Source organism: Vespa velutina, chromosome 3, assembly GCF_912470025.1.
Source record: "Vespa velutina chromosome 3, iVesVel2.1, whole genome shotgun sequence".
Taxonomy (NCBI): Eukaryota; Metazoa; Arthropoda; class Insecta; order Hymenoptera; family Vespidae; genus Vespa; species Vespa velutina.
Genome location: NC_062190.1, coordinates 977,421 through 992,098, shown reverse-complemented (window position 1 = coordinate 992,098; position 14,678 = coordinate 977,421). Strand labels below are relative to the sequence as shown.

Sequence of the window (14,678 nt, the reverse complement as noted above, 5' to 3'; positions counted from 1 at the left end):
CTCTCTGGCTTACAAATGTGCTTACTTGGCTTTACCTCGTCGAAATCTCATGGCACGTCGTCGGGAGAACGGCGATCTGATTTCCTCTTCTTGGTATATCTGGGTATATCGCGACGGTGATTTCGCACGAGAATCGCGAGGTTTAGTTTTGCGAGGATAGAGACGATGTGTAAATGCCTCGCTAGAAGGTCTATTAGAGGGAAGGGGAGAGAGAGAGAGAGAGAGAGAGAGAGAGAGACAATCAGCTGAAACACTTGCTATTCTTGTTTTTGCTATAACTATACAATACGAGTTCCTAGAAATTGAACGACTAACACGGAAAATGAATTACTTCATGTATTTTGATACAGCATATTTCTAACAAAGAAACTAATAAGAAATTTGGATATATGTTAAAACAAAAAAAAAAAAAAAAGAAGTAATATATAAATGAAAAGATAATTTTTATTATTAAATATTCAAATGTTCGTTGTTTCTTTCTATGGCAAAAAAATTAAAATAAACGTTTGATTACGCAATAGAATGATTTATTTAAATACAAATATATTTTAGATAAGATAAAATACTTAAGACATTTGAATAATAATAAAAATAAATTTTTAAATGTTGTGTTAGTTTAGTTTGTCAAATGTATTTATCTTTTATCATATTTTTTATCGGATAAACGCATCAAAATTGTATCAAATGTATCAAAATTATTGATGACTTTCAATGTTTTAGCAATTCTTTTTTCCATCCCATTTTCTTTTTTTTCATCGCTTCTAACAATTTTACCAACGTTTCGTGAGATTCATGAGACCATGATTTTTCCTTTCTCTCATTGTTTGCTATCATTTATAATCAAAAAGTTATTGAATAGCCATGAAACTATTCATTGAAATGTATTTCGATTTTGGAATATCTGTGAATCCGACTTCGTGAAATAAAATCTTTTTAAACAACATCTCATTGTTACAATTTTAAGAAATAATTAAAAATAATCAAGAAAAAAGAAAATATTAAGAAAAGACAATCTTGTATTATAAAATAATATATATTATATTATAATTTCAATGCCGATCATATTTATTATGAAAATTTACTAGCAAAAAAAACATGTACATCATTTTATATAAAATCATTTTAATAAATAAATAAATAAAACCATTCCAATTAATTAATTTTAATTTCGAATAGATATATAAACGTTACAAAAAAAAAAAAAGCCCACATCTTCCGTATTTCACGGTCGAAAATTTTCATCGTTAATGTTTTAACTTACTGAAAAAAAAAAAGAAAAAAAAAGAAGAAATTCTCTAAGAAAAAAGAAGGTAAGTTGAAGTGAAGAAGGAACGAATCGACTATGGGTCTCGAAGTTATAAAAGCGTTCTGTATCTTTGTAACCGAGACGAATGGCCATTAAAATATGAAAATCTATGCGTGAGACATCGATATGCGTGTCAGTGGACGCTTAGAAGGGCTTCGTTCGTTCGACTAAGCCGAGCAGAGCCTTAAGGAGTTGGAGTCAGGACGAAGAAAAAGAGAGAGGGGATTGGCTATCGTAATGCCGGTAAGCCATCGGACACATTAAGAGGATCATATCGTTCTCATCTAACGTCGAAAAGACGTTTCGCTTTTCGATCTAAAAGAAAGAAAGAGAAAAAGAGAGAGAGAGAGAGAGAGAGAAAAGAAAAGGAAAGAGCAATGGTGTGTTCCATAGGAAGGTGAAATCGAAATGCCTGTCCAGATGTCGGCCCGTCGACTTTTAATGCGATAAGAGGAAGGGTTGGAAGTTCTCATTCCCCTTCTCCTATCTTTCCTCTCACTCTGTTAAACCGTGAAAGATACTAGATATGAGAAAGACAGAGAAAGGAAGAGAAAGAGAGAGAGAGAGAGAGAGAGATGCTGACACCATCTAAGGTCAATGAAACGTTCTTCGAACATTTACACACGCCACTTCTCTTTCATTCGTTCCAACATTAAATTTCATTTTACTCGTAATATTATAATGTGCTCATTATAGATAATACGATCGGGAATCGAGAAAAATCCCAATAGTTAAAAGTAGATATATCTATTAGATCGTACGAATTAAATAGAAAAGGAATCTATTTCACGAATTCCATGAATCGTTAATCATTTTAATTTTTGTTTGAATTATTCCTAGCAAAAGTGGATTACGTGAAAGAGAGAGAGGGAGAGAGAGAGAGAGAGAGAGAGAGAGCAGAAAAAAGAGAGAGAGAGAGAGAGAGAGAGAGAGAAAAAGGAAGAACTTTCGTACGTCGTTACGTCGCATTGAAAGTTTCAACGTTTTTCTCGAGACGGGAAAAAAGAGTAAACGTGGAAAAAAATGAAGAGGGAATGAAAAGTAGATACGGAAAAAAAAGAGATAAAGAGAGAGAGAGAGAAAGACAGACAGACAGACGGACAGAGAGAGAGAGAATAAGACTAACAAACTTTTCTTCGGATATGATTTGAATTTCGAAACTGGCGCTTTGTGGCTAAAAGAAACGAGAAAAAATCTACTCTATTTTCTCGACTCAAAGATCTCTCTCTCTCTCTCTCTCTCTCTCTCTCTCTCTCTTTTCCTTTTTTTAATCTTTTTTTTTTCTTTTTCTTTTTTCTTCTTTTTTTTTTTCTAAAGTACGTCGACCGATCTATTTGTCTCCCTTTTTATCGTGCGCTTACGTAAAAGGAGAAAGAGATCGTTGGTCATCCATCATCGTTAGTATTTCATTCAACGACAACCGAGTCGAGCGGAAGACTCGACGTTGACTGTGAAAGCTGTGTAAACTCTGTAGGCAAACAAACGTTTTATGGTAGTTCGGTGGCACCTATCGGCTCCATAATATCTTCTTGCATACATATATTCTTCTTCCTCTTTCTTTCACTCTTTCTTTCTTTTTTTTCTTTCTTTCTATTTCTCTCTATCGTGCCATATCCAAAAAAAAAAAAAAGAAAAATGAAAAAAAAATGAAAACGAAGAAATTCATTCTCCTTCGCCTTTCCTTTTATCACAGATAAACACAGACGCACAAACACAATATACACTACAATTCGTATTACTTTTATTCAATCATATTTCTTCATTTTTATCATTCATATATCTTCTTATTAATTCCATTTTACGTATAAATATAGATTAATAAATATATTTCGTACGATCGAATACGAGACGTAAAGACACTTACACTGATAATTATATTTTACTTTTTACTTGTGTATATTTGACATGTCTCACATGATATCTAATGATAAATTATCCCCAATGTTTATACGAGTATCGTATATGACGCTTACTAGACATTCACGCATGTGTTCAAATGTCAGTAATATATTAATATTAGTATACTCTCTCTCTCTCTCTCTCTCTCTCTCTCTCTTGATATTAATAACTAATAAATAGTAAGTTTGTGATATTGATATGTCGTGATCACTTTAAATGAAACGTACATATGTATATACATATGTACATATTTGTATGAACGTGTGGACATACAATATGATACGATGAGATTTCTAACGATTAGTTATATCATGATTAGTTCGTTTAAATGGACGTGAAATTATTTCTACTTGTATAAAACCAATAAAATTTTTTTTAATAAATATTTCGCAAATTCCTTCGAAGTTTGGATTATTATGCGAAAAACTAAATTAAAGGAAAAAGAGAGAGAAAGAATTATGAACGTTCACACACATATTGATTGTTATCAGGTGTTTGAAAGCAAATTGAAGAAATAAGAAAAAGAAAGGAATTATTAAGGATAATTTGTTATTCACGTTTTTCTATGCAAACGATTCCATGAAAAAGAAAAAGAAAAAAAAGAAAAAAGAAATGAAACGAAACAAAGTACAATATTTCATCTGAGTATTCGTGAAATGAAACACGCTTTGGTCTTTTGTCGTTGAATACTGTCTGACCCACTAATTTCAGTCATTCGCTAAAACGCGCGCTTTAATTAAATGTGAACTAGAAACAGTCAATAACAATGGATCCATTATGCGTAAGAAAATATAAGACCAAAAAAAGAAACTCGTCAATGACATTTTCTCTTCGTTACCATGCGATTATAAATATTGCATAACGACTTGTAATATTGTATTAAAAAATTAATTCCTATGTTTAATTAAATTATATAATTAATAAAAGTTAATAAATTATTATTGAAAATATATAATTATAAAAAGTTAATAAATTATATGATATATAAAAAAAATTTTCTTATATAATAAATAAGAAAAATGTGATGAAGATCAAAATAGGCTTCCAATTGGTTTTTTTCTTTTTTTGTTAACTAATAACATTCTTAATGTTAACGTTAAAATTACTTTTTTAGCGGCAAAAGATTTCCCCAATTAGTTATCTAAAGATATATATATATATATATATATATCGACAGAATTCATATGAAAAATTACAGTGAAAAATATTTTCGAATTAATGAAGCGTCAGATATGAATGTTTTTAAAACAGTTTTCCAAAATCGGATCCACTATTTCTGATATATTAAATAATCTGCCTGATAAAAACATTTGTTTTTTTTTTTTTTTTTTTTTTATGCAAACAATTAAAATAGACTTTGATTTGATTATGCAATAGAATGATTTATTTAAATACAAATATATTTTAGATAATAAAAATACTTAGGAAATTGAGTGTAATAAAAATAAATTTTAATACGTTGTTATTTTAGTTTGTAAAATGTATTTATTTTTTTACCATATTTTTTTATCGGATAAACGCATCAAAATTGTATCAAACACATCAAAGGAACTTTCAATGTTTCAGCAACTTTTTTTCCATCCCATTTTCTTTTTTCTCATTGCTTTTATCAAACTTTGTCTACGTTTCATGAGATTTATGAGATCATGATTTTTCCTTTCTCTCATTGTTTTTTATCATTTATGATCAAAAAAGTTAACAAATTATATCGAACTATTCATTAAAATATATTTCGACTTTGGAACTATCATTTGGGAATTTGACTTCATGAAATAGAATTGTTTTAGGCAAGACGTCATTGTTACTATTTAAGAAATAATTAAAAAAAAAAAGAAACGTATTGATTGTCAATTCTATTCTACATTTATAAATTTGAAATGAGAAATGAATATTTAACAATTTAGAAATCAATTTATATATAGAAGCGAAAACACGCTGAAGTAATTTCATAATATCGAAGTATAAAAATCAACGCGTCATTCATTAAATCTCAATAACAAATAAGTGAATGTGATTGCGTAGTTTTATTTTAAAATAATCATTTTACTGACCTCACTAATATATATCATTTACATAACAAAATAAGCTGATTATGCAACATAGATGAAGGTGTCCAATTTTAATCACTTTTTTTACCATAAATAATATTAATTACAATGAGAAATATTTATCGATAAGCACACATATATTCTATACATCTATATACAAAATAAAAATGTTTTATTAACGTTAACTAATATATTTTCCAAAAATTCCATCAATAAAACTTTTAATTCGCGTTACTTTATATTTATACAAATTTCATCGATATCCAGGTTGTAGGAATAATTAAATTTTAATAAATCAACGAAATTACTCGTTGCGTATCTCAGGAACATACTATTCTGTATGTATATTTTATATACAAAAAAAAAAAATATATATATATATATATACGAATGGAAGAGAGAGAAAGAGAAAGAGAAAGCAGAATGTGCCCCGTGAATGTTAGAGAGAAAGGAATAGAGAGGAGTCGGGACGATACGAAAGGTGAATTTGGGCAGCGCAAGATCGTACGAGGATGGTTACGAGGGGTGGTTTGGAGGATGGTACCTTGTGAAAAATGAAGGTACGAAACGGAATCGCTAGGGGGTGGAGGTTGACGCATTGCGGTGAGGAAATATGGGTCGTCCCGATTATGTCGGGAGAGTTAGACGAAATGCGCTAGAATCTGACAGTAGGAGACTGGAGAGTGACGCCGCAGAAACTCATACATCTTGCGTATAACTAATGTGAGCATATATCAGCCACTCTTTTTCTCTCTCTCTCTCTCTCTCTCTCTCTTTCTCTTTTTCTCTCTCTTTCTCTTTCTTTCTTTCTCTATCTTTGGGTTTAGGTCTCCTTTAGCTTTGCGCGAAAATGTACAATTTTACCAACACGTTTTCCATTCGTTCATCTTTTATCAGTTTAACTGTGAGCTATCCTCTGTAAAATCATAATTTCGTTTCTCTTAAAAAAAAAAAAAAAAACAAAAAAAAAGAATATGTCATAATAATAATTGATATCGACTAGACAACAATGGGAATAAGTTTGCTTTGAAAGAAATCGAAAGATTATTATTTTCAAGATATCTTAACGATGTCTATAATCTGTGCTCGTTATTCACAATATTATTGATATAAGACAAGAAAATTATTGTCCATCATTAAATTATTTTTTCGCGAATTTTATTATTGTGAATTCGCGCAATATAATAGTCGTAATCCAATATGACATATAAAATGATTGATAATAGTTATAATAATATATATTAATTAACATCGAATCATCAAATCTAGTTATCCGATAAATAAATAATTGAAAAAGAAAAAAGAAAAAAAAAGTAATAATTTCAAATACATTTGACCGTCGAATTGATAATTACATATACGGATATAGCAAACGAAAAAAAAAAAAAAAAAAAAAATAAATAAAAAAAGAAAAAAAAAAACAGAGAGAAAGAAAATGAAAAAGAAAAATCTACAGAACATCAATACGATCTATCGTATCAATGATAATTAATAATGTTCCGTTATACTAGGGAATCTCCTGAAGAGCAGAAATTAATGACTGGAAGATGTTCACAGCAGGCGATCATGCAGGTTTCCTTACATCGTGGGTGGTCGGCCAACAAATAAGAGTCCAAGGTCGAAAAACTTGGAAGCAGAACGAACTTGTCTGGTCTCGTTTATTAACAGAAGCTACTAATTGGTATTCCTTCGTACAAGAAAGACAGAGAGAGAGAGAGAGGGAGAGAGAGAGAGAGAGAGAGAGAGCTCTGTGGAAGTTAAAAAGCCATCATCTTCGTCTTCGTCTTCGTCGTCGTTTAGAAGTCGCTCGATTCAGAAGGTACTTGGCTATGTTTACATTGCGGGTCGAAGTCAAAAGACTCGAGGAATAGTTGAACGGCTTTGCTGTACAATGCGGCGCCTCGAGGGTTGCCCTTCTGAATCCTCTCGAAACCGGTTTTCAACGGGTAGCTTTTCGAGCCTTGCTTGTATCTAATCGGTCAGCAACCGAAAGTGTACCATTGTTCTGTCCCACTCTTATCGTCGTCGAGCTCTTTCATTAATTTAGATTCGAGCTTGGATCCGGTTTTCATAATCCTTAAAGCATTTTTGTTAATTAATATGAATATTAACAATGGATATAGAATTTAATGTTTTCTATTACTTTTAAATATTCAAATCCGTTGATAATGAACATTTTTTTATTTTTATTATTATTATACGATAATAGGCATTGTCTAATTTTGTGATAATTAGCTTGACCATGTCATGTACTCTAAGAATATATAAAAGTATATGTATGAACGTTTGTATATATTTATTTTTATTATTTTATATATATATATATTTTTTTAATTTATTTTATATATAAACGTTGAAATCATTAATGATATTAAAATAATTTTCACTTCGTCTCTCAACGTGAATGACAACGAATTCTTTTTTTAATGAAACAAAATCTTTCAGACAGTAAGATGAAAAAAGGATTTTATAAATGGAACAACACAAGTCGAAATGAAACCAAATTTAAAAGGATGACGGTTCATCTTTTATTTACCTTCATTTCGAGGAACATTTTGTCATGTGTCTCTGTCGATCTGTTGTCACTTCTTATAAATTATAATGGACGGTGAAAATATTTTGATCTTGGATTAACAGATAGAAATCTAATCTAATTCCTTGATTCTTTTCGACATAATAAATATATTTAAAAATATATCTTCTTTCTTTCTTTCTCTTTTTCTTTTCTTTTTTTTTCTTCTAATCGATAAACTTTAAACCCTCGAAAGAAAAATAAAATATACAAATATACAAATATACAATAATAATGTTGATAAGTTGATGCTTTTAATCGTTTCGCCTTTTATTTATCTCCGTCCAGGAAGAACGATACGAGTGTACTAAAATATAATTTTGAACTTCCGTCGGATGTTGAAGATAAGCTGCTTGCTGTTGGTGTAAAAGTGAAAAGAGTGGGACAAGTAGACGAGAAAAGTAGTGGGAGAAAGAAAAAGAGAAAATAGTCTGAGAGATTCTCGAGAACGTTTTTCATCCGCTCGGACGTGGACCCACCGGTAGAGGCATCCTATTATCCTCACCCCATAAATATTAAGTAGCCGATCGAACGTTCAAACATTTATTACAAAGAATTCACGAGGAGCTGTTGTTGCTTATATACGATGAAAACAGAGTTTACGCGAACAACCGGCTGAATAATCGTATATGAAACGTGTTTTAGATAAGAAAGGTCTTGCTCGGATAATAAACTTTTATTTCCTTTTGTTATTCCAAAGCGTGTAAGGCCATTAGTGTACCGAAGTTTTGCTCTATGGTATAAACATTGATAAAATAATTTTAGAAAATTTCCATTGTGTTATTATATCGTCGATATCTTGAAAGTAAGTATCGTTAGAGATTAATTAATTAAATTTCCTTATGAATTTATAATCATTCAAAAAATATTCATATTTCGATCAACACGTTTCGTAAATTTTTCTTTTTTTTTCTTTTTTTTTTTTTTTTTTCTTTTACCTTCATACGTACGAGATATTAAATTAATTTTTTTCCCAAGGTTTCATTCTTATCTCACATATCATTTTAACACTGTCGTCCATTAATTTATTCTCGTATTCTAGTATTTCAATTATCATTTATAATACTCACTCGCTTTCTCCTTTCTAATCGTATACATTATTTACAGTTTTTAATTACATAAAGGAATCCAAAAGAAGAGAAAGAAATAGAATAAGATACACGATGATTTATTCATAGACATCGTATGTATAAAAGCATAATTAATAAAATCGTCCCTTTCTATTTTATCATCATCTTTCATTTCGATTGGTACGTACATATTCACTTTTAAAATTCTTGCATTATTATCAACTAACGTAATAAACTCGATTTTACAATCTATTCATAGAGAATTCCTTTGACCTTCATCGTTCACATTGAATATACTCTTTCATAATGAGATCATGTCCTTTTATCTCGTTTCATCAGATGTAATAAAAAAAATAGACAACTCGGAACGAGATAGATAATATAATAATATTGAAATATTTACCAACACAAAACGGATCGATGACTTATTACGACCTTTTATGATCACATGATCATTGTTGATCAAAAAAAATTCTTGTGTATGTATATATATATATACACAGTATACGTGCAGTGCCAATCGTGTATAACTCAATCGGTTGTATTTATTTAAAAGTTTTAAAAAATCATAATTTTCAAAGAAAAATCAATCAGTGTTATTTAATTAATTGTACGAAAGGAGTCAAATAGTTTTGACATTTATTAATAATAAAAATCGTCGACAGAATGATTTTCAATTAATTTCACGGTTAAAGTGATTCACCAGGTATATATTTGGATACACAAATGTATATATATATATATATATATATATATATATATATATATAAAATGTGTATATGAATGTATGTGTATGTGAAAGAGAGAAAAATAGTTTCGATATAATAAAATCGTCGAAAATGATTTTCAATTAATTTCACGATTGAAATGGTTCACCCGTTATATATACTTGGATATACGAATATATGGATAGATTTATTTTTATTCGATAAAATTTTCTCTTACGATGGAATACGAAAAAGACAGGATTACGTATGTGTTACAAACGGATGTATATTTTACGAGAAAGATAAAGCGTATAGAGGTAAATATTTATTTGACGATAATTCGTTGTTCATAAAATTTGTTGTCTTCGTGAATTCTTATCTATATAGATATGTACGCATAAAATAAATAAATAAATAAATAAATAAATAAATAAATAAATAAACAAAAAAATATAAATACGTATGTACGTATATACGCACGAAATTATCGTTCAACTTTAAAAATTTTTGAATTACACAGACATCGAACAATAGATAATGAAGACAATGACTATAAAGGAAATGGAATATTTAAACGTCAGTTATAAATAAATGCAATGAGGTCGAGTGAAAAAAATTTCTTCAATAAATATTCATACAAGACCAATAATGGAGATGTGATTATGAATAGCTGTTTCAATATTATCAACCAATAGAAATAAAATCTCTTATAATTTTAAGGATTATCTGAATATCATTGATCGATACGTATTAGAAAATATTTTGACGATCATTTACGATAATCAAAATATAATGGGAACGTCGAATAAACTATGAATATATTATTCAATGAAGAGAATCATTTATTGTGACGTATAAACAAGTGGTTCTTTCCTTTCTTTGAAGGTTCCCACGCGGAGAATTAATTATAAACGCGCGCGCGTGCGCATGCTTCAACACTGACAATATCGACTGCCACAGAACGAGACCGAAAGTGTACTTTATCACATCGTGATCGTCTTTGTTTCTCTTTCGCATTTTCCCTCTCTCTCTCTCTCTCTCTCTCTCTCTCTCTCTCTCTTTCTCCCTCTCTCTCTTTCATCTGTAAAGCCATTTAATCTCGTGATGATAATATGAAGATACAAGGACGATCATTAAAGACAAGATATATTAGAGAAGAAACGAAACATTTGTCTCGTCATGCAGTTATAGTTTGAATATTATTATCAAGCTCGATTTCTCTTTGGAAAGAAGTGTAATTATTGATTTCGATCTGTCGAAGATAAAAATAGAAATAAGAATAACGAGTATCGATATGGTTTGTCATCTTTCAAGATAATCGAGACAACTACGGAAGAAGAAAATTTCGAAGATCCGTTTTGGAAGACATCGTATAAATATACAAGTAAGCTCTTCGTTGCATTTATTAACGAATATATTTATGAATAATCCATGAAAATTAGAAAATTATTTCTCTAGAGGGGAAAAATATGCCGGTGGAACGGGAAGCGCGAGGGGGAAGGGAAAGATGGGAAAGAAAAAAAGTAGACATTTGACATTTCCTAACCTTTTAATCTATTATATATATTAAATATCTGTATGATATTTTTCATAATAATTTCTATATTATTGTATAATATAATATTCCTGTAAAATATTTTTGTTGATAGTGATTAAAAAAGTTCGATATCTCTTTGCGATAATGCTTTGCATTGCGAATATGATCATCTACGGTCTCAAGGTCAACATCGCGACGGCTATAATTGGTATGGTGAAACTTCAGGAATCCGTGGCATCAGATGAGTGTCCTGAATTTGAGAATGAAAATGAAAAGGAGACAACAGATCTGGAAGGACCATTTAGTTGGTCGACCACTCAGCAAGGACTCGTTATTAGTATATATTTCGCAGGATATCTCATTGGAATGTTTCCATCGGGATATTTCTCCGATCGGTGAGTTCTTATAATGAATAAATCTTTGCGAATCTTAATTGGCTTTAGAAAAAAAGGAAAAAAAAAAGAAGAAGAAAAAAAAAAAAAGAAATTATTCTTTTTACGGAAAAGGAAAGAAAAAAATCACTTCGTAGAATTCATCGTCGAGTTTTTTTTTTTAATTAGGCATACGAGCAATGTACAAATATAGAATCTTTAATGAGCAATAGAACTTCCTTGAGTAAGTATCGTTTCTACACGATTACGTATCACGTAAATACGATATTTAATGTTTCATGACGAATATTTTATCGGTTTATTATCAATGCAAATGTTTATTTTCATTTTAAAGGATAATCAATTAATAGTATAAAAAAAAATTTGTCCTTCAAACGGAAGTAAGATAGTCATTGTTAAATTTAATATAAATAATAACAATGATAATAATAAAAATCAATTGAAATTGTGCGCTTTGATATACAGATTTAACACGAAGAATGTATTACTGATTTGCGTATTATCCAACGCTATTCTAACGATCATCGTGCCAATCTGTGCAAGCATTTTGCCACTCCTCCTATTCATCAGATTTCTAACGGGTGTTATGAGTGCCGCTAATCTTCCAATAGTGAACGTTCTGTTGGGAAAATGGATCGTTTATGAGGAAAAGAGTATGTGGGTTGGGATAATCTACGCTGGAACATCTCTAGGAACTGTTGTATCGATTTTCACATCCGGCTTAATTCTGAGAGATTTAGGATGGGAGGCTGTCTTTTATATTCATGGTACACTCCCGTTAATTTGGTGTATAGTTTTTTATTATTTCTTCGAGGATAGTCCAGAAAAACAAAAATTCATAACCGAAGAGGAAAGATCACTTATAATCAGCACGTATGGTCATCGAACGCCACAATCGGCAAAAACGAAAGTCCCTTGGAAACCGATCTTTACTTCTGTACCATTTTGGGCACTTATCTGGACTAATACTCTTGGAAACTTTTGTTGGTATTTCTTACTCACTCAAATGCCACTTTACATGAATAAAATTCTCCGATATGATATTAAATCCGTGAGTATCGTTTATGATCCAATCGAATTATTTTACATGTTACATTTATCGTCATTTTTGATTTCCTTTTTTAGAACGCGACGATCACCTGTTCGCCATATTTAATAAACTCTGTTACTAATCCTCTGCTTGGTAAATTATTAGATTGGGGAAGAAATAAAGGTATTTGGTCGCAAACGAGGGCAAGAAAACTTGCCGTTTTCATAAGTGAGTATCATTCAGTAAATCGTTAAATTATTTCTATCCTATTTACATATTCGATGTAACTTTAATATTCCTTTGTAAGAATAACGATTGAAAATAAACGAATAAAAATCATTTTTATACGAGCGTCCAATTTAAATGAGATATAAATGTAAAATTAATGAAATTGATTATATACTTTGTACAGGTAGTATTCCACCCTGCATCTTTCTCATAGCTATCATATACATTGGATGTAATCGTATAGTCGCAACGATACTTTTGGTTTTAAGTATCATTATTGGTGGTGCAATATTCGTCGGTCATCTTTGCAATCAAAACGATTTGGCACCGAATTATGCCGGTATTCTTATGGGAATAACGAACACACCAGGAACAATTTCAGCATTCATCTTACCAGCCTTGGTTGGCGCTTTAATGGAAGAAGGAGTGAGTAAAGAGATGCTTTAAAAGTCGTTAGATACTCCACGAATAGGAAACATCGAAAAGGCCGAACTGACTCCGCCTTCGATCTTTCTTTTCTTCGATCGTATCTTTTCTTAGAAAGAAAGAGAGATCAGAATTTTACAGTTTCTCATTCAACCTTTTTCATAATATTTCTCCAGACACTTAAGAAATTCTATAAACGTAGTTATTAATTATTAATGTCATTTATTTAAACATTTTTAATAATTCTCATTTCTATTTATGCACAAAGAGAAATATTTATCTTTGTGAAAATTTCAATTGTAAATTTATACAGTGATAATACTCGATTATAATTTCTAATGATATTTGCGCGAAAATAAAATATATATATATATATATATATATATATATGATTTTTTTTTCTTTTTTAATATCTCTTCTAAAATTTGTTTCATGTAGCACACGTTTGAACGTTGGAAATATGTCTTTTGGATAACTGTCATTGCTCAATTTCTTGGCTTCTTAATATTTACCATATTCGGTTCCGCAAAAATTCAACCATGGAATTATCCACAACAATTAGGAGACACGAATTTGGAGCAGATGGGCCAACATCAAGAAACAAGATCTTAAACGAACTTTTATCTAAGTCGATTATAAACGAAATTGATTGAAAAAGAAAAGGACAATAATATGAGATTTATTTACAAAATATACGTCGGTGATTTTAAAATGTATACGTTTATGTATTCTAATATTTTTATTTACACACAAAGGAAACGATAATTTTTATGTAAAAAAAAAACATTGTAAAAACTTCGCTATTTTATGATTTTAATAGATAATGAGTTAGATAGATGGATTTTGTTTTGTTTTGATTTGTTTTTTTTAATATATTTTTAATAAAACTTGTTAATGTATCGAAGTTTCAATGATATTTCTGGATAAAATATTCGACCGAAAGCATCCTATTTTGTTATCAATTTAATATCGTTATTTATCATTTTAAGTAATATTTCATATCATATATACATCAATCGTAATAATGGTATAATAATTTTTCAGTAAATGTGTAATCGTTTTATTTGCGAAAGACTTTAACGTGTTTGTTTCATTACGCAAAAGAAAAAAAAAAAAAAAGAAAGAAAAAAAAGAAAAACAAGAAAAGAAAAGGAAAGAAAGAAAAAAGAAAATAAAGAGAAGGACATAGACACGACAAATTAGACGTCGACGAGTGCAGGACGAGTTGGACTACATTCCAAAATCTGCGAGGAGTGTCACAGAAAGATGAGAACGAATGATACGACGAGTATTTCGAAAGAGAGCAAAAAGAGAAAAAGAGAGAAAGAGTATTTGTGTGTATGTGTGTGAGAGAAGGAGAGAGAGAGAGAGAGAGAGAGAGAGAGAGACCACCCATAATGACGAAAGACGGTGGCAATTAGGCTGCACCACCTACAAAAATCTCTTTTATTCCAATTAGATCG

At 30.1% G+C, this 14,678-nt stretch overlaps 2 protein-coding genes across 9 annotated transcripts in view; one reads left to right on the top strand and one right to left on the bottom strand.

Moving 5' to 3' along the window:
- Positions 1–14,678, bottom strand: part of LOC124947902 (uncharacterized N-acetyltransferase DDB_G0290199-like) — a 457,589-nt gene that overhangs the window by 295,938 nt on the left and 146,973 nt on the right. The gene's annotated exons all lie outside the window — the stretch shown is intronic.
- LOC124947900 (sialin-like) lies at positions 8,130–13,986 on the top strand. 5 transcript variants are annotated; one of them, XM_047490684.1, is made up of 8 exons: positions 8,131–8,630; positions 8,933–9,075; positions 10,917–10,986; positions 11,252–11,534; positions 11,997–12,582; positions 12,657–12,789; positions 12,974–13,215; positions 13,654–13,986. In XM_047490684.1, coding segments are annotated over exons 3-8 (1,419 nt in total). In that variant the 5' UTR covers positions 8,131–8,630; positions 8,933–9,075; positions 10,917–10,985; the 3' UTR covers positions 13,828–13,986. The 5 variants fall into 5 exon arrangements, with proteins under 5 accessions (XP_047346643.1, XP_047346640.1, XP_047346638.1 ...); XM_047490682.1 differs by having other exon boundaries at positions 10,488–10,986; XM_047490685.1 differs by lacking the exon at positions 8,933–9,075.